The 18,700-nt window shown below is 53.2% G+C and overlaps 1 protein-coding gene and 1 long non-coding RNA gene across 2 annotated transcripts; both read left to right on the top strand.

Moving 5' to 3' along the window:
• The first annotated feature begins 1,085 nt into the window (after positions 1 to 1,085).
• On the top strand, positions 1,086 to 7,943 carry LOC116537624 (cytochrome c oxidase assembly protein COX19). The gene is made up of 3 exons (XM_032259880.1): positions 1,086 to 1,230; positions 3,921 to 4,032; positions 7,383 to 7,943. The coding sequence occupies exons 1-3, from the start codon at positions 1,149 to 1,151 to the stop codon at positions 7,459 to 7,461; spliced, it is 273 nt and encodes a 90-aa protein (XP_032115771.1). The 5' UTR covers positions 1,086 to 1,148; the 3' UTR covers positions 7,462 to 7,943.
• Positions 7,944 to 11,407: 3,464 nt separating this feature from the next.
• On the top strand, positions 11,408 to 14,844 carry LOC116537625. The gene is made up of 2 exons (XR_004263219.1): positions 11,408 to 11,830; positions 12,131 to 14,844. It is a non-coding gene; the product is annotated as an uncharacterized LOC116537625 (long non-coding RNA).
• The last annotated feature ends 3,856 nt before the right edge of the window (positions 14,845 to 18,700 follow it).

Below are 18,700 nucleotides of genomic sequence, written 5' to 3' on the forward strand. Positions count from 1 at the left end.
CTACTTGGGAGGTTGACGCAGGAGAATCGCTTGAATCTGGGAGGTGGAGTTTGCAGTGAGCAGAGATTGAGCCACTGCACTCCAGCCTGGGCAACAAGAGAGAGACTCTGTCTTTAAAAATAAACCAAAACAAAGAAATAGGGTTGCTGCTGATGTAATTAGTTAAGATGAAGTTATTGGGATGGGCCTTAACCCAACATGACTGCTATCCTTATAAAAAGAGAAAATTTGGGTTAGGCATGGTGGCTCACACCTGTAATCCAGGCACTTTGGGAGGCTGAAGCGGGAGGACTGCCTGAGCTCAGGAGTTAAGGACCAGCCTGGGCAACATAGAGAGGCTCCATCTATACAAAAAATACAAAAATTAGCCTGGTGTGGTGATGCATGCCTATAGTCCCAGCTACTCAGGAGGCTGGGGCAGGAGGACCGCTGAGCCAAGGAGGTTGAGGCTGCAGCGAGTCACGATCATGCCACTGCACTCCAGCCTGGGCAACAGAGCAAGATCCTGTCTCGAACAAATTTTTAAAAAATAGGAAATTTGGACACGTGGAGGACACCATGAGAACGCAGGGGCTGAGACCAGGTGGTGCTTCTGCAAGCCAAAGAACATCAGTGGCCAGTGGCCCCCAGAAGCTAGGAGGCAGGCCTGGGACCATCCCCAGGGCCCCTACTCTGCCCACCGCTTGGACTCTGGCCCCGGGACTGAGCACAGTCCTTTTGTTGAAGCTGCTCGCTGGTGGTGTTTGGCTCCAGCAGCCGCAAGCAGCGCGTCCACACGGTCTCCTGGCCCTCCCGTGCTGCCTTCCTCCTTGGTTGGTCCCTGTGATGAGGCCTCTGTGCGATGGGGAAACCGAGGCCCTGGCAGACACCTGGGATGCAGAGACTCCCGGTCTCTGTGTGTCCTCGGGCAATTTGCTGAACCTTTCTGGGCTTCATTTTCTCACCCATTCCAAGAGCTGATGGCTGGGCTTCGGCCACCGACTGCTGGACGGCAGAGCCCACAGGAGCTCAGGAGCTGAGTCCAAGGGGGCGGGGTCGGGCCTGGGAAGCGGGGCGGGATGGGGGCGGGGCCTGCTCGACACGCTCGGTGCTCCGCCGCCCGCTCTGCGTAAGCTCGCCAGGCGCTCGCAGGCGCCGGCGTCGCCAGCATGTCGACCGCCATGAACTTCGGGACCAAGAGCTTCCAGCCGCGGCCCCCGGAGAAGGGCAGCTTCCCGCTTGATCACTTCGGTGAGCGGCGGAAAGTCAGCGGGCAGGGTTCTGGGATGGGTGTCTGGGGCGCGGCCCAGCACAGAGCCCTATGGGGTGCCGGCATCTAGCACGGTACAGGCGGGGAAACTGAGGCACGGCGGGTTTCCCCACCCCCCAAGTCCTGGGTCACTGCTGCGGCCGTGGACCCTGCAGGTGGGAGCTGGCAAGGCCGTGGCCTCCGTGACGAGGGCAGCAACACCGACTTTTTGCGTCGGGCTTCCGGGTCCCCGGCTACGCTTTGACTCACCCGGGCGGGCTGTTGGTGCCCTGGGTTTGCAAAGCGGGGTATTTGGCGGCTGCGAAGCCCGCAGCTGCAACCGCGGCTTAAACGGTGCCTGGCGGTGTCTGCTGCAAAACTCAAAAGTGCTGCTCATTTCTTAGTGCTTCTGGCTTGATTCCGGTTTGGGGTTAGCCATTAAGTGAGCCTCGGTGGACATGAAGGTTTCGAAAAAGGATCTGTGGGCCGGGCGCGGTGGCTCTCGCTTGTAATCCCAGCACTTTGGGAGGTCGAGGTGGGCGGATCACTTGAGGTCAGGAGTTCGAGACCAGCCTGCCCCTACATGGTGAAACCCCGTATCTACTAAAAATACAGAAATTAGGGAGCCGCGGTGGCTCAGGCCAGTTGTCCTGGTGCTTGGGGAGGCGAGGCTACGCGTTCGAGGCCAGCCTGGGCAACATAAGAACCTCTCATTCATTTAAAAAAAAAGTACAAAAATTAGTCGGAAAACATAAGAATCTCTCATTCATTAAAAACAAAAACAAAAATTAGTCAGGCATGGTGTGGTTTGCCTGTCCCAGTTTCTCCAGAGGCTGAGGCAGGAGAATTGCTTGAACCGGGAGGCTAGGTTGCAGTGAGCGGAAATCGTGCCACTGTACCCCAGCCTGGGCGACAGAGTCAGAAAACGTCTCAGAAAAAGGATCTCTGGATTACCATTTCTTTCCCAACATTTTGTTATGACATTTTCAAACACACAGCAAAAATGAAAGAATTTTTACCCTGAACTCTTCTATCACCTAGATTGCACCTTAACCTTTTAGTGGGCTGATTTTACCACGTTGTAGATTTGTTTTTTTCCAGTATTGTTTTCAGCGTGTTTCTGAAGGAAACAGGTTTGGTTTTTGTTGTTGTTGTTTTTGAAACGGAGTCTCGCTCTGTTGCTAGGCTGAAGTGCATGCAGTGGCGTGATCTTGGCTCACTGCAACCTCCCCCTCTCAGATTCAAGCGATTCTCTTGCTTCAGCCTCCTGAGTAGCTGGGACTACAGGCCCCCAGCACCACACCCAGCTAATTTTTTGTATTTTAGTAGAGATAAGGTTTCACCATGTTGGCCAGGATGGTCTCGATCTCTTGACCTCATGATCTGCCTGCCTTGGCCTCCCAAAGTGCCAGGATTACAGGCATGAGCCATCCTGCCGAACGTTGTTTTTTGGGGGGGAGGGGGGTGGGGACAGGGTCTCACTCTGTTGCTCAGGCTGGAGTGCAGTGATGCAATCATAGCTCAATACAACCTCGACCTCCTTCCTTTCTGGACTCAGGGGAGTCTCCCGCCTCAGCCTCTGGAGTAGCTGGGACTATAGGTGTAGAGCATCACACCTGGCTAATTTTTTTTTTTAAGAGATGAGGTTTTCCCACATTGCCCAGGCTGGATTGATTATTTATTTTTGAGTTGGATTCTTACTCTGTTGCCCAGGCTGGAGTGCAGTGGCATTATCTCAGCTCACTGCAACCTTCACCTCCTGGGTTCAAGTGATTCTCCTGACTCAGCCTCTCGAGTAGCTGAGCTTACAGGCACCCGCCACCACACCTGGCTAATTTTTGTACTTTTAGTAGAAATGGGGTTTCTCCAAATTGGTGAGGTTGGTCTTGAACTCTTGACCTCAGGTGATCCGCCCACCTCAGCTTCCCAGAGTGCTAGGATTACAGGTGTGAGGCACCGTGCCTGGCCTGGATTATTTTTTTAAGAGTCAGGGTCTTGATCTCTTGCCCAGGCTGAAGTGCAGTTGTGTGACTATAGCTCACTGCATCCTTGAACTCGTTTGATCAAGCGATCCTCCTGCCTCAGCCTCCTGAGTAGGTAGAACCACAGGTGTGTGCCACATCTGGCTAACTTTTAATTTTATTTATTTATTTATTTATTTATTTATTTGGAGAGATAGGGTTCTCACTATGTTGCCCAGGCTGGTCTCAAAAACTCCTGGGGTCAAGCAATCCTCCCAGAGTACTGGGATTACAGGCGTGAGCCACCGAGGCCAGCCTGAGAAAAGTTTTGAAAAGAAAAGCAGCACAGCTCTCAAGGCTGTTGTGTGGTTGCATCATGTTTCACTTTGAAAAGAACATGCTGCCGGCCGGGTGTGGTGGCTCACACCTGTAATCCCAGCACTTTGGGAGGTCAAGGTGGGCGGATCACCTGAGGTCAGGAGATCAGCCTGGACAACATGGTGAAACCCCATCTCTACTAAAAATACAAAAATTAGCCAGGCGTGGTGTTGGGCACCTGTAATCCCAGCTACTTGGGAGGCTGAGGCAGGAGAATCACTTGACCCCAGGAGGTGGAGGTTGCAGTGAGCCGAGATCGTGCCATTGCACTACATGCAGCCTGGTGGATAAGAGCGAGACTTAGTCTTTAAAAAAAAAAAAAAATGAACATGCTGTTTTCTTTCTCATTTTAGGTGAATGTAAAAGCTTTAAAGAGAAATTCATGAAGTGTCTTCATGACAATTATTTTGAAAATGCTTTGTGCAGAAATGAATCAAAAGAATATTTAGAATGCAGAATGGAGAGGTAGGTATGGCTAAGAGTTCTGACTTCCACCTCCCACTACTCCAACTAAAACATTTTTTTTTTCCTGCAAGGCCATGACGGCGTGTCTTTTTCAGGCCTGGGATTCAGCTTACGTGTTTCAGGACTGTAGAATTGTTTGCCTTTGAAATAGAGGCTTATCAGATGAAATTGTACCACAAGCTGTTTCACAATCTTGGGAACCTCTTCTTGAGCAATAGCATTACAGAGGATTGCATTCTAGAGAGCATTTGCTTTCCAAATTTGGTTGCTACCGACCCATCATTAAGGTTTCAAAGTCGTGCATCATAAAAATGCTGACTGAGTCAAAAGACTGAAGTTCACACAGTTTATATCTTTCGCATTCTCAGACCTTAAAAATATGCACTGGGCTGTTTTGCTCCACTTAGAGTTGATTGGAATGTGACAGGGAGGACAATAGACTATTTAAGAAATGATGAAAGATGAATGATTCTTCCTGTCCTAACCAGAACTCACCAAGCTCACTTTTAAACAAAACAAATGCGTTTGTAGCTATGATCCCCACAGCTTTTACTTAAAATAAGAGCTATTCTCATCCCTTATGCAAAAAAGCATGTAGCGTATAATTATATGATGGTGGTGGGAGCTTTTATTTTTGCATTTTGAGGCCGTGATTAGCTCACTAGGCATTTCAGTCCAGTCCTCACACAGCTGTGTTTCTGCTGAAGACAGTTTGACGATTAACCCATCCACTTTGAACTCTCTTTTCATTTTCCCATGACACATTCAGACATTTCCCTCAAGGCAAAAATCAGTTGTGCCATCCCGGCCACACAGGTGTGTTCAGGGTTATCTGTGTGGACATTTGGGGCCGGGAGGAAGGATGACGTGCCTTCTCAACAGTGTGGATGTCCTGTGAGGCCACGTTCTGCCTTCAGGGCTATTGGCTAGGCTCTTCCAGGGCTTCCATTTGTCCAGGGGCCACACTGAATCTGGCTCTCACCATCTCTAATTGTTTAAGTAGCACACTGGCTGGAGCCACATGTTTAAATTAGCCTTAAATTAATGCATCTTTAGAAAACTAGAACTGAGAATTTCCTCATGGCATTAGAGATGGTGCAAATTGGGCTCTGTTGATGTGAGGGTATGAGCAAGCCTTCTGCCTCGTGCTCAGCTTCGCCAGGAGACCTGCTGAAGATAGCGGGGAGAAGGGGGCCCGGCCACGGCCTCTGGTAGGTTCGCAGCTGGACAGGTGATGTCTAGGCAGACGAGCAGGGTGTGTGTTTCTCATTTCGTTGATATTTTATTTTCCTTTTTAAAAATCCTTCTTCTATAAGTCAGTTATTTTGACTGTGGAATTTTGATTGGTTGTTTGTTCACAAAAATCATCAAACGTGCAGAGGTTGAGGATAGCCTGTGTCTGGTAACCGGCACCCACCCGGTCTTTAGCCATTTCTTTTCTTCCTTTTTCTGTGCTGAAATCCCAGACATTACTCTCACCTCCACATGCATCTGTTTTACAAAATGGACCACAGTAGAATTTTTTTAAGTTGTCTCTTGAGGACTTGGCCCTTGTGAGCCTGATATGAAAATGTAGGTGTGTGGCGATCTCAAGCCTCTGCAGTGATTGAGAAGTTCGCGTCCCGTCCTGGGGATTGGGCACCGGAGGTCACAAAGATGCCCTGGTGGAGCAGCCTCAGTCCCTGTCAGCAGCACAGAGTGTGTGGGGGCCTTGTGGGATGGTGGTGGGGTCTCCTGGCTGGGTTGTGGAGAGGATAGAGGAGGCCACCCCTGTAAAGCAGGCAGCAGGATCCGGGGCACATCACCATGTGTGAATTCACATCATCGTTACTATTGTCCTGAAGAGTGTGGGGCACATAGAAAGTCATGCTGAGTTCTGACTTTCACGCCTCTAAGATGGCTGCACTCTGATAAACAGCTGGGAATTATTTGGGTGGATGTGGTGGCTCACGTCTGTAGTCCCAGCACTCTGGGAGGCCAAGCAGGAGAATCAGTTGAGCTCAGGACTTCAAGACTAGCCTGGGCAACATGGCAAGACCCTGTTTCTACAAAAAGTTTCTTAAAAAATTAGCTGGCCAGGCACAGTGGCTCACGCCTATAATCCCAAAACTTTGGGATTTTGGAGTTCAAGACCAGCCTAACCAACATGGTGAGACCCTGTCTGTACTAAAAATACAAAAATTAGCCAGGTGTGGTGGCAAGTGCCCGTAATCCCAGCTACTCAGGAGGCTGAGGCAGGAGAATCACTTGAACCCAGGAGGCGGAGGTTGCAGTGAGCCGAGATCATGCCACTGCACTCCAGCCTAGGCAACAGATCAAGACTCCGTCTCAATTTAAAAAAAAAAAAAAAAAAAAAAAAAAGCTGACCAGGCATAGTGGCTCATGCCTGTAATCCTAGCTCTTTGGGAGGCCGAGGCAGGCAAATCAAATGAAGTCAGGAGTTTGAGACTCCTGACTTCAGGCTGGTTTGAGACCAGCCTGACCAGTATGGTGAGACCCCATCTCTACTAAAAATATAAGAATTAGCCAGGTATGGTGGTGTGTCCATGTAGTCCCAGCTACTCAGGAGGCTGAGGCACAAGAATCGCTTGGACCTGGGAGGTGGAGGCTGCAGTGAGCCAAGATTGCATCACTGCACTCCAGCCTGGGCAATAGAGTGAGATTGTCTCGGGGAAAAAAAAGTTAGCTGGGCATGGTGGGATACACCTGCAGTGTCGGATACTCAGCAGGTTGAGGCAGGAGGATCACTTGAGCCCAGGAGTTCAAGGCTGCAGTGAACTTGAACTGTGCATTGCACCCCTGTGTCCCACCCTCGGAGACAAAGTGAGACCCTGTCTCGAAAAGAAAATTAGCTAATTGTTGACCTCAGTCTTAGTTCCGTCTGGGCAAGTGGCACCCTGAGGTCTTCTCTGCCAGGGTGCCGTGGAAGGTGACAGGCACAGGTTCCAGGGATTAGGGTGTGACCATCTTTAGAGTCATTATTCTCCCAACAAACGCAAATCTATGAGGTCAGCATGAAGCTGTTGTCCAGATACATCTTTTACCAGGACATGGGGAAGGGTTCTGGAGCCATGGGCGCAGTGGCCCCCTTGGGCATCCCTGGAGGCCACAGGCCTTCGGCCCTGGGATGGCCTTGCTGGTCATGTCCTCATGGCCCTGTTGACTCTGCCCAGTGCAGAGGGTGGCAGCCACTGGGGGCAAGGCTGAGGGGCTGCTCTCTGGGTTTCATTTTCCCAGGATGTAGATAGGGGTAGCAGGAACCCTGGTGTGCATTGAGAAGCAGGACCTGCGAGAGCGCCTTTCCTCCTCCCTGCACCTCCCGTCCTGACGGCATTCTCTTTTTCTTTTAGAAAATTGATGCTACAAGAACCATTGGAGAAACTGGGATTTGGAGACTTGATTGGTGGAAAATCAGAAGCAAAAAAATGAATTTTGATGAGAAGACTCCTGGGCCGTGTTCAGTGGTCTCTTGGGACAGAGGGTACCATCCTGCGTCTTAGGTTGGCGAAGGCCTGCATGTAGTGTCCTTAACTGTGTGTGGTGTCCTTGTGAAGCCCAAATAGAGGCTTCTGCCCTGTGGTGGCATCTCCTGGGTAGGGAAGTAGTGTCCTGTTTTCCCTGAGGAAGGTATTTCTGCGTTGAACCCCTGAGTGGGATGGAGTTTCCCAGCAAGCCTGGAAGGGAGGGGAGCGTGGGGCAAGATCTCTAGTCTTCGAGGACCGGGGCGCTCTTGTGTGGAGTGGTTTTATGTTGCAGTCCTCTGATGCTTTCTGACTTCAAACAGGTAAATGGACATCAATTTCAGTCCCTTCTAAACACAGGTATCATCAGAAAATTACCATTCCCTAGCAGAATGTTTTCCTGTGTGTATTTGTTAGGCTAGTTCATTTCCTTTTTTTTTTCTTTTTTTTTTATAAAAACAGTAGAACACAAAATAGGAAGTGAGAAACTTCTAGCTTTGGATGGATTTGACTTCTTGATTTTTTCTGGTTTTGCCTGAACACCAAGTAGCTTCATGATCAAAAGGTCATTTTCTGATTTGTATGAGACCATATTTATAAAGCTAGGTAATTAACTTTAATAACTGCCATATTTTAACAGAAAAAGAGAATGTGAGTCCATTTGCGGTCAGGCTCACACCGGCTGTCTTCTTTGCCAGCCAGCACCGCCCAAGACCCCTGGCACATGTTCCCAGCATGGCTGCACCAAAGTTGCCTGGGAGTCAGGGAAACACGGCCTGAGTCCACCCAGTGCGTCAGGGCAGCCGGGGCCCACACCTGCTGCAGGTGCCTCTGTGTCTGGGGCCTCGGCCAGACCCGTCCTCTTCACAGGTGCTGTCAGAAAGGGGCTGGCTCCTGTTTGGTTAGTGGAGGATGGCGGCAGGAGATGGGGTGGGGGATCCAGGCCACATCCTCTCTGACGACCCTTGCAAAAGGTGTCTCCAGGCTCTGGCAGTTTGGGGCCACCAACCTGGCCGACCTCAGGCTCCGGGAAACGGGCTGCCCTCGCCCCTCCTGCCTGTGGGTGACTGAGGCTTCTCAGCTCATCTCCAGCTCTCTGTAGCAAAGGCCCTCTGTTTCTGTCCCACAGTGGTGGCCCTTTCTTGGTTAAACATGTCCCCCTCAACCCCCGCCACAACTGAATACTACTGCAGCTGGCCCACCTCCACCCGCCTGCCCAGCGCTGTGACCCTGCACCTGTGGGTTCCACCACCTGCTCCCGGCTGCAGCTGCCACTTGTCTCGTGTCTGCTCTGTTAGGTCTCTCGGTGCTGCAGACTTTTTAATGTACCACTGCTAGTTTATGAAAAGTCTTGGGTTTTTTTTTTTTTTTTTTTTTTAAGACTGAGTCTTGCTCTGTCACCCAGGCTAGAGTACAGTGGCACAATCTCAGCTCACTTCAGCCTCCACTTCCCGGGTTCAAGCAATTCTCTGCCTCAGCCTGCTGAGTAGCTAGGATTACAGGCACCCGCTACCACACCTGACTAATTTTTGTATTTTTGGTAGAGACAGGGTTTCACCATCTTGGTCAGGCTGGTCTTGAACTCCTGACCTGATGAGCCACCTGCCTCGGTCTCCCAAAGTGCTGGGATTTCAGGTGTGAGCCACTGCACCTGGCCGAAAAGCTGTTTTTTGTCATCAGAATATTTTGTGTAGGCATAGGATTACCGCAGCACTGTTTGTAGCAACCCCAGTGCCCTCACAGCACGTGTTAGCTGTGATGCATCCACCATGGAACCTGTGCTGACGCAGTGCGGCTCTATGGCTTGAGCTTACTGTAAAGCAGGGAAGGGCAGGGCCACGGGAAACTACAGACACCTGCTAATCCCCGAAAACGAGAAACCAGAAGGATGAGCTGCAGCTGATGAGCATGGCCGGCCTCGGGGCTATGACAGGGCGCTCGGGCCTGCCTCTTCGCGTTGCACTCTGACCCACTGGGGCGTGGGGAAGAAGATGCCAGCCTGAATGACATGGAAAACTACTGACCAAAGCAAGAGACATACAAAGGTAACTGGATGGAGAAGTAGAGTGATCACCCTCACCTGCCCAGGGTGTGCTCCATACCCAGCGATGCCTGAAGCCTCGGATGGGCACCAATCCTGTGTAGACCGTGCTTTTTCCTGCGTATCTGTGATGAAGTCTGAGGTATGACAGCAAAACCGACAGGAATTTCTTTTTCCCTCTTCAAAATGCCACAGATAGGAGGTGTGTTCTTCCCAAAGAATTTAGCAACCTCGGCATATGATTGTTTTTCTTTTAGGTCAGGCGTTTTCACCTTTTCCCTTAGAGGAAGTACTTGGCAGTTTCTCTGGCATATCTGAATCGCCAGGATCACCACTTGTGGGTTTCGGGGCCTTTATTAAGTGGAATAAAGGCTTCTTGGACCCAGGCACCGCATCACCACGATAGTCGGCTCATCACTGAGGTGGCTGCTGAGTGCCTGGTGGGCAGGGTGGCGTGGATGGCCTGAGCTGCTGGATGGAGGGAGGTTTTGTGTCCCAGCAGGACGGCTGCTCAGAACAGCACAGAATCAAAAACTCCCAAATGGTTGATTTCTGGAATTTTTCACTTAGTCTTTTTGGACTGTGGTTGACCATGGGTAACTGAAACCGTGTGTTGGGGGACTGTGTCGGGGGGCTGTGCACGGATGTTTCCCAGCTCTGCGCTGAGGGCCCAGATGCAGCCACCCCGGCACCCAGGGCTATTCGCTAACCAAAGGAGCCAGGGCCAGGCCAGAGAGTGAAGGAGGAGCCCGAAAGTGAGAATTGCTGAGAGATGGTGGGACTTGTTGCAATAACACGGGGGTACGGAAAGGAGCACATGGCGGCCAGCCTGGGATAGTTCAAGCATGAAGTTAAACAGGCCGGGCGTGGGGCCCACACCTGCAAGCCCAGTACTTTGGGAGGCCAGGAGTTCAAGACCAGCCTGGGTAAAATGTGAAACCCCACCTCTACAAAAAATAAGAAAAATCAGCCGTGTGTGGTGTTGCCCCCCTGTAATCCCAAATACTCAGGAGGCTGCGGCGGGAGGATCACTTGAGCCAGAGGTTAAGTCTGCCGAGAGCCATGATACCCCACAGAATAATTTAATATCCACTAGTCTTGACGACATAAGTAATTAGGTTAAGCATGTCAGTGAGGGGAGGGCCAGGTCTGTTGTGTTAATTCTTTTTTTTTTTTTTTTTTTTTTGAGACAGAGTCTTGCTCTGTTGCCAGGCGCCAGGCTGGAGTGCAGTGGTGCAATCTCGGCTCACTGCAACCTCCGCCTCCAGGGTTCAAGCAATTCTCCTGCCTCAGCCTCCCAAGTAGCTGGGACTACAGGCATGTGCCACCATGCTCAGCTAATTTTTATATTTTAGTAGAGATGGGATTTCACTATGTTGGCCAGGATGGTCTCGATCTCTTAACCTTGTGATCCGTCCGACTCGGCCTCCCAAAGTCCTGGGATTACAGGTGTGAGCCACCACGCCTGGCCTGTTGTATTAATTCTAATGTGGAAGAAGTGTTGGGAACAGGAAATTGCCATTAGAGAAGCCACAGTAGTGACGGGTGCAGATTATGGCCCTCAGTAGGCCAGGGCGTGGCAGCTCAGGCGTGTACTTCCAACACTTCAGGAGGCCAAGGCGTGCAGCTCACTTTAGGCCAGTAGTTCAAGACCAGCCTGGCTAACATGGAGAAGCCCCGTGTCTACTAAAAATACAAAAATTAGACTGGCAGGGTGGCTCACACCTGTGATCCCAACACTTTGGGAGGCTGAGGCGGGTGGATCACAAGGTCAAGAGCAAATGGTGAAACCCTGTCTCTACTAAAAATCCATAAAATAGCTGGGTGTGGTGGTGCGCAGCTGCAGTCCCAGCTACTCAGGAGGCTGAGGCAGGAGAATCATTTGAACCCAGGAGGCAGAGGTTGCAGTGAGCCAAGATTGCTCCATTACGCTCCAGCCTGGTGACAGAGCTGTCTCAAAAAATAAAGAACCCTCAGTGGACATGAAGTGAGGGTGACGTGTGGTGTGAAGCAGGTGTCTGCTGAGTCTTGAGAAACCTCCCCTGGAGATGTGCAGTGACCTCCAGAGAGACAGTGGTCACATAACAGCAGAGCAGCAGAGGCCCCTTAACCCCATGGTCACTGCCAGGAGCAAACTGTACAGGAAACGCCGACCTGGTGGCATCACTGAGAGCACAGTGTCACATGGTTCTTCTGCCGCACTGCATGACCCGAATCTAATCCCCAGGAGACATCAGACACAGACCCAAACCCAGGGACCTTCTGTGAAGTGACGGCCAACGCCTCCTAGTGTTACGTAAGATGTTCTTTGGGGAACTGGGTATACACACTGTCCTATTTTTGCAACTTTTTGGAAGTCTGAAATTATTTTGAAATGAGAAAAAAAATGCTTTGTATGAAACTGTAGTGGAATAGATTGAGTCAGTTCTCATTTAGAAATAACTTCAGTGAATTTCCAATAGGGATGATGCCGGCATGAATGGTTTTAGCGGGTCACAGGCAAAGAAGGCTGAGTCCCAGAATATCGCCATTGCGTGGACAGCCTGAGTCCTTACGAATGACCAGTGGCTTCCCGACGTTGCCTTTGATTTTCTAGGTCTGGTTGCTAAATGTACTCAGCTTAAGAATCCAGACACCCTGTTGTTCCCACCAGAGCTTCTCAGAAGATATTTCGGGTAGTTCATCATCTGTCATGTGCAGAATGCATTTTATTTCTCATATACACTTGTCATGATAAGCCAGCCACATTATTAAAAGGCTCCCAAAGAGAATTTCCGGAACATTTTCCAAGCGTTCCCCTTGGGCATGAGGTAAACCAGAGGTGGCTGTGGTCGCAGGCCTGGCCCCATGGTTCTTCCCAGGAGGGCGAGGCCTGACCTTGAGGCCTGGAGCCCCCCAGGGTCGGATCTGCAGCCCAGGGGCTGATGTGCGGGGCCTCATTTGCACAGGCCGGTTAGTCGGAGCGCTGGCTGTGTTCCACCCAGGCTTCAGAAGCAAGGCAAACCACCTTCCTGAAGCTTCCTGTATCGTTTCCTCTGGCTGCATTAACAGATTACTGTCTGCCAGTGGCTTAAAGCAACGCAAGCATTACTATTCCACAGCAGTGTCTAAAAGGGGCCCAAGCTGGACACCGTGGCCCCCGCCTGTCATCCCAGCAGTTTAGGAGGCCAAGGTGGGAGGATCGCCTGAGGCCAGGAGTTTGAGATCAGCCCTGGCAACACAGTGAAACCCTGTCTCTACAAATTTTTAAAAAAACTTCCCTGGCATGGTGGCATGTACCTGTAGTCCCAGCTGCTCAGGAGGCTGAGGCGGGAGGGTCGCTTGAGCCTGGGACATAGAGGCTGCAGTACACTATGATCACATTGCTGCACTTCAGCCTGGAAGACAGAGCAAGACCCTGATTCAAATTATAAATAGCCCAACAGGGCTGTGTCCGCCCTCAGCAGGCTCTGGGGAAAACCTGTTTCCCACCTTCTCTGGCATGTAGAGGCACCTCAGTCCTGAGCTGGGCCCTTCGTCCATCCTCAAGCCAGCAGTGCAGCCCCTCCCAATCCCTCCAGCCCCTGCCCCTGAGCGTGTGCCTCTGGCTCTGACCTCCTGCCTCCCTCTCAGGATCCCTGGGCCTGCACGGGGCCCTGCTAATCCAGGACCATCCCTATCGGTCTCAAACAACCCCATCTGCAGAGTCCCTCTTGCCATGTAAGGCACCATGTTCATAGGTCCCAGGGGCCAGGACGCACACATCTTCAGGGACTTCTGTCCCTACAGCTCCTGGTTGTGAGGTATGTGGGTGACTCAGGCTTGACCCGGAGTGGCACCAGGTCCTTCTGGTCGGTGGGGGGCCCTGTGGCTCTAGACAGCTGTGCGCCTCAGGTATCTGCACTCGGAGGGGAGGGTGGTGGCCTGCTCGTCCACTCTGAAGAGTGGGGCGGAGGTCATGACTTAGGGCACCAGGCTTGGTCTTCGGGGCCGCCCGCCTGACAGGGCCGGACAGAGTACGATGGTTTGGGGTAGGGGGCGGGAGCCCGCCCCGCTTAGTCTGCAGGGGCTGCATGACCTTCAAGGAAGCAGAAGTGCTGTGGTGGGGCGGCCCCTGCTGGACGGTGGCAGCACTGAGGCAGCCTCGAAGGTCAATTGCAGGGGCAGGGCCAGGTGGCTGTCACCTGGGGCAGGGACTGTGTGGTTCGTGCAGGTAGGCCTCTGCCCCAGGACCCAGGCTAGGGCCAGGGCCGTGCATCCTGAAGCCCCATGCCTTCCTGACTCAGTAGCCCACAGGGGACTTGGGGATCTAAGTAGAGCAAGGAGCCCCTTCCCACCACCTGCCCCCACCGCTTCTGCCAGCTCAATTTTCAGGGGGTATGGAGACCCACGTTTGGTCCAGATCAGGGCAGCACAGGGTAGGTGCCTACAAAGTGTGGGGTGCAGTGAGGGACTGCAGGGGCTGACCCAGAGCCTGGGCAAGGCAGGGATCTACCCACCAGTGGGGGCAGTGGTAGGGGCCAGGGCGGGATGGTCCAGGCAGGGGCCCTTTGGACAGCAGAGCCACAGACCCTCCCCGGGGTCCCAGTTCTTCTCAAGGCAGATTGTGGGAAGGCATCAGCCCTCATGGGCACCCGCTGAGGTGGGGTTCCTGCTTCACCGAGGCCTCTCTTTGAGGTGAGTGGCCTGGACATGGGGCTGGGGGTGCTGGGATTCTCTGAGGCCACCAGTGCACATACCAATCACTGTGCACAGACCAGCCAAACTTAGGGCCTCAAACCTCATCTTCTGGCTCCCACCTCTATGGCTCTGGGGCTGGCTGGGCTCAGCTGGGCAGTTCACAAGCAGGTATGAGGAGGCTGGAGTCACTGGGCTCCTCCCTTGCTGCATGGGTTCCAGCCCCTGAGTGGGCAGGACTGGGCTCAGGGCCCTGTTCCTGGGCTCTTTTCGAATGGCCTCTGCAGTATGGAGGCTGCAGAGGGGCCCAGCTGTGTATGTGGAGGCAGGGCAGGGGCGAGGGGCCAGGCAGAAGCCACATCCTCATGTGACCCCATGTCAGAGGTCACAGGCCACTGTCCTGCATGGTCTGGGACAGTCACAGCCCCCCACCACATTGCAGGTGGAAGTGAGAGGAGTGTCAGTCACAGTGTGGGGTGGGGCGGGGAGGGGAGGGAAGTGAAGGAAGAGGATAGGTTCATAGATCGTGGATAGAGATGATGGTGGTGACAGATGAGTCACAGATGGCAGATAAACAGATGACACAGGTAGAGGACAAGGAGACTGCTTGATAATACAGACGATAGACATGGACGGTGGAGGACAGACAGGTGATATAGACACATGATAGATCACACAGATAGATGATGAACAGATGGACAGAAGGGGATGATGAGTGAGAGGGAGGGAGGGAGGGAGGGAGGGAGAGAGAGGGGGCACAGGCAAGGCCCCTCTGGGAAAGGCAAGCCCCATCTAGGCTGCGTCCGCCTGTCCTGACGCATGTCCACATCTCCCTCTCTGTGAGGCTGTGGGGCTTCTCCAGCCTGACTCTGCGGGGTGCGGTCAGTGGGGGATCTCTCGTGCCTGTCTCTGGCACAGACAGGCCTGTGGCTCATTCCTGCAACAGCCCCCATGAGATGGGTGACCCAGCCTCAGTGTCCCCATCTGCTAAGGCACATGGTATCATCTCGCCTGGGTGCTGAGGGGTGAAGTGGACTCCAGAGCAGAGGGGTCCATGTGGCCTCAGCCCGTGCAGCCAAGCAGGAAGAGCTGCTGGGTTCTTTTTTAAATGCTAGAGAAACGGCCTTCAGAACGAGGACGTGCATGCACAAAGCTCACATGCATAGCACTGCCTGTGTGTGACCGCACCCGCCACCTGACCTTCTGTGGTTGGCCCCTGTCACTCAGCACAGCGTGTTCAAGCTTCACCTGTGTCATGGCGTGTTCGTAGCTGAGTTGCATTTGGTGTGTGCACAGATGACACTTGGCTTATCCATCCATCAGCTGGTGGATATTTGGGCTGTTTGCATTTGGGGCTGTTATGAGTTCATGCTGGCCAAGCACAGGGGCTCATGCCTATAATCCTAGCGCTTTGAGAGGCTGAGGCAGATGGATCACCTGAAGCCAGGAGTTCAAGACCTGCCTGGGCAACATAGAAAGACCCTGTCTCTACAAAAAAAAACCCCACAAAATTGAACTGGGCATGGTGGCACATACCTGTATTCCCAGCTATTCAGGAGGCTCAGGAGGGAGGATTGGCTTGAACCCGAGAGGTTGAGGCTGCAGTGAGCTATGATTGCACCACTGTACTCCAGCCTGGGTGACAGAGGGGGACCCTGTCTCGAAAATAATAATAAAAAAAGAATGATGCTGCCGTGAACACTGTCCGAGTACGTGTGGACGTGCTTCCTCAGTCATCGGGTGCACACCAGGGAGTGGGTTTGCTGGGTCACACGGCAGCTCCATGCCAGCCTGTTTTCCAGGGCGGCTGCACCGTCTCAACCTACCCGCACTATGGGAGGGTCCAGCCGTCCCACATCCTCACCGGCACTTATCTGTTTGTAAGTCCTAGCGCCCGCACATTTTCACTGCACCCTGGTGTGGAGTGTCGTCTCATCGTGGCTTTGATTGACATTTCCCTGACGAGTAATGGTGCTGAACATTTCCTGTGCCTGTCTTTTCCTTGGAGAAGCGTGTATTCAGATTCTTTGCCCTTGTTTTAATTGGTTCACTTGCCTTTTTATTATTGCGTTGCATGGGTTCTTTATAAGTCACTGTTCCTTGAGGTTGTACCAATTTGGGTGTGAACTTCAACTCTATTGGCTGATAGTCATTGCTGAAAGGGACCAGGGCTGGGGGAAGGAGAGCACCTCCCAACATCCCATGTCGAGCTAGGCCTCCTCCCCATGCCAAGTGCGTGATTCTAGCCCCAGAGGACCCTGCTGGTCCCAGGCCTGGAGGTGGCAGCTGGGGATACCTGGGCTGTGACTGGAGCGGTCAGGCCAACGCCAGCTGCCCAACGTAGGAGGATAGGATGGGGTGATGGCAGGACCCCTGCCCAGGGACAGTGCCCAGCTCCGTGCCTGCTGCCAGCCCCTCGGCCACAGGGAAGACTCTCCACACCCACCTTCTCCATGCCAGACCCCATCTCTACTTGGAAAACTAAGCAAAAGATATATTCAAATGCCCTAAAACCCAGTAAGCCAACAAGTGCACCCACCATCCCTGGCGCGTCATCTTGGGGAGGCCCCTGCAAAATCCCTGCTTCCCAAGGGGTTTCCACGTCTAGCCCCACTCCCAGAAAATGGGGCTAAGACCACCTCTGGTCCTGGGTGCTGTTTCCCCGTCCCCTGCATTTCTGGATGAAGCGGCTATCTCTGAGGAATCCCTATGTCTCCTGTAAGCCTCTCCTGAGTGGAGCTCCTTAGAATCACTGCACTGCTGAGCTTCTATTCCAGGTGTTTGAGGGGCAGCGGGACCCCCACAGCAGGCAGAAAGCTGGGAAGGGTCTGTGCAGGGCCGAAGGTACAGATGCAGAGGACAGGGTGGAGGCCGCAGCCAGTGGGCTACCCTGGAGGGAGCTGGCCACATGGGGGCCCGACATCACGACCCACATCCCCATGGCCTGGGCAGGCAGAGCCAGGAGCCGCCCACCCCTGTGCTGAGCCTAGATGTTGAAGGCCCCTCCCTGGCCTCCTCTCCCAAGGGCTGCAGGACGGCCTTCTGAGCTCACAGCCATTGGGGGAAGCGGTGTCCAAGCACAGATAATTGGACTGAATTAGCCCCATCCCCTGCGAGGGGTGGAGAGGGAAGCGAACCTTACCACCCTCCCCTCCCCTGAGGCCTGGCAGCTCCTGGGTTGAGCAACTCCTCCACTGGGTGTTAAGCAAGATGGTCGCAGAGCAGGGCTCAGCCCAGCCTCAGTCCCTTTGCCTAGTCCCTGGGGAAAACCCTCCTCCACTGGAGCTGAGAGGCTCACACTGCAGCTGCAGACCTCGGAGGGGCCAGCTTCCAATCAAAGTCGCCTGCGGTCCTACTGTGTGTGGGCCCCACACTCAGGGAACACTGGAAGAGCCCGGCCCTGCCTAGGGCCAGGAGCTCCCTGCCTAGGGCCTGCTGCGTGGCCGAGTGATCAGGGGAGGCGGGTGCCTCCAGCCCTCAACTAGGGAGATGCTTGAGGAATGGGTGTTGGGGTCCCTGGTACAGCTGTGCAGGTCTGTGACAGATGGGGCAGGAGACAGCAGAGCTTGCGGGCTGCTGGGCGTGAGCAGGAGCAGGCAGGCTGCCTGTCCAGGCCCCTCGTCAGCCCCTGCTGGCCAGAACAGTCTTTGACCAGCGCTGGTCTGGGTCTGGCTCGCCCTGAACTGTGCTGTTACCTTCTGGATTCTTCCTGAGTCCTGAGCTCCGCACCCCTGCCTAACCCTGACCACAACCAGTGGGACAGCAGGATCCCAGGACAGCTGTGCTCTCAGGGGCCCAGACAGCCTCCTCTCCAGAAGAATCCACCTCAGCCCCAACATCTCAGATCTGCGCGGGTCTTCACCTCTGTCTCATCCTCATGCCCTCCCACCTCCCAGGTGATGTCATCTTTCCCTTAGTGAAATGGAAAGACAGAGAAGGCAGGACGCCCCACCGCTGGAGCCGCCCCACATGGGGAGGAGGCCCTGGAACAGCAGGTGATGGTCTTGGCTCGTGCTGGAAGCCCTGGCGTGTTGGACACCTGTTCACCCCGAGCCCTCCCTGTGGCCTTTTCTATGCCTCATACGAGAACTTCCCCCTTTGGGAACCTTGGGTAATGGCTCTGTCAGGGTGTGTCACTTGTTATATCATTTTATGTTTATTCTAGTCCTGAGGTATATGGCCTCCAGCAAGTGCTTGAGCCTCCCCATACCTCAGTCTTCCCAACTGAAAATGGGGCTTCAGTAAGAAAATACATGTCATGTCTGGCACGGTGGCTCAGGCCTGTAATTCCAGTACTTTCAGAAGCTAAGACGGGCAGATCACGTGAGGCCAGGAGTTCGAAACCAGCCTGGCCAACATGGTGTAACCCCATCTTTACCAAAAAATAAAAAAATTAGCTGGGCATGGTGGCACGTGTTTGCAGTACCAGTGATTCAGGGCGCTAAGGCAGGAGAATCTCTTGAGCCCAGGAAATGGAGCTTGCAGTGAGCCAAGATTGTGCCACAGCACT

The sequence above is a fragment of the Sapajus apella genome, unplaced genomic scaffold (genome assembly GCF_009761245.1).
Source record: "Sapajus apella isolate SASKATOON/1434 unplaced genomic scaffold, GSC_monkey_1.0 scaffold112, whole genome shotgun sequence".
In the NCBI taxonomy this organism is placed as follows: Eukaryota; Metazoa; Chordata; class Mammalia; order Primates; family Cebidae; genus Sapajus; species Sapajus apella.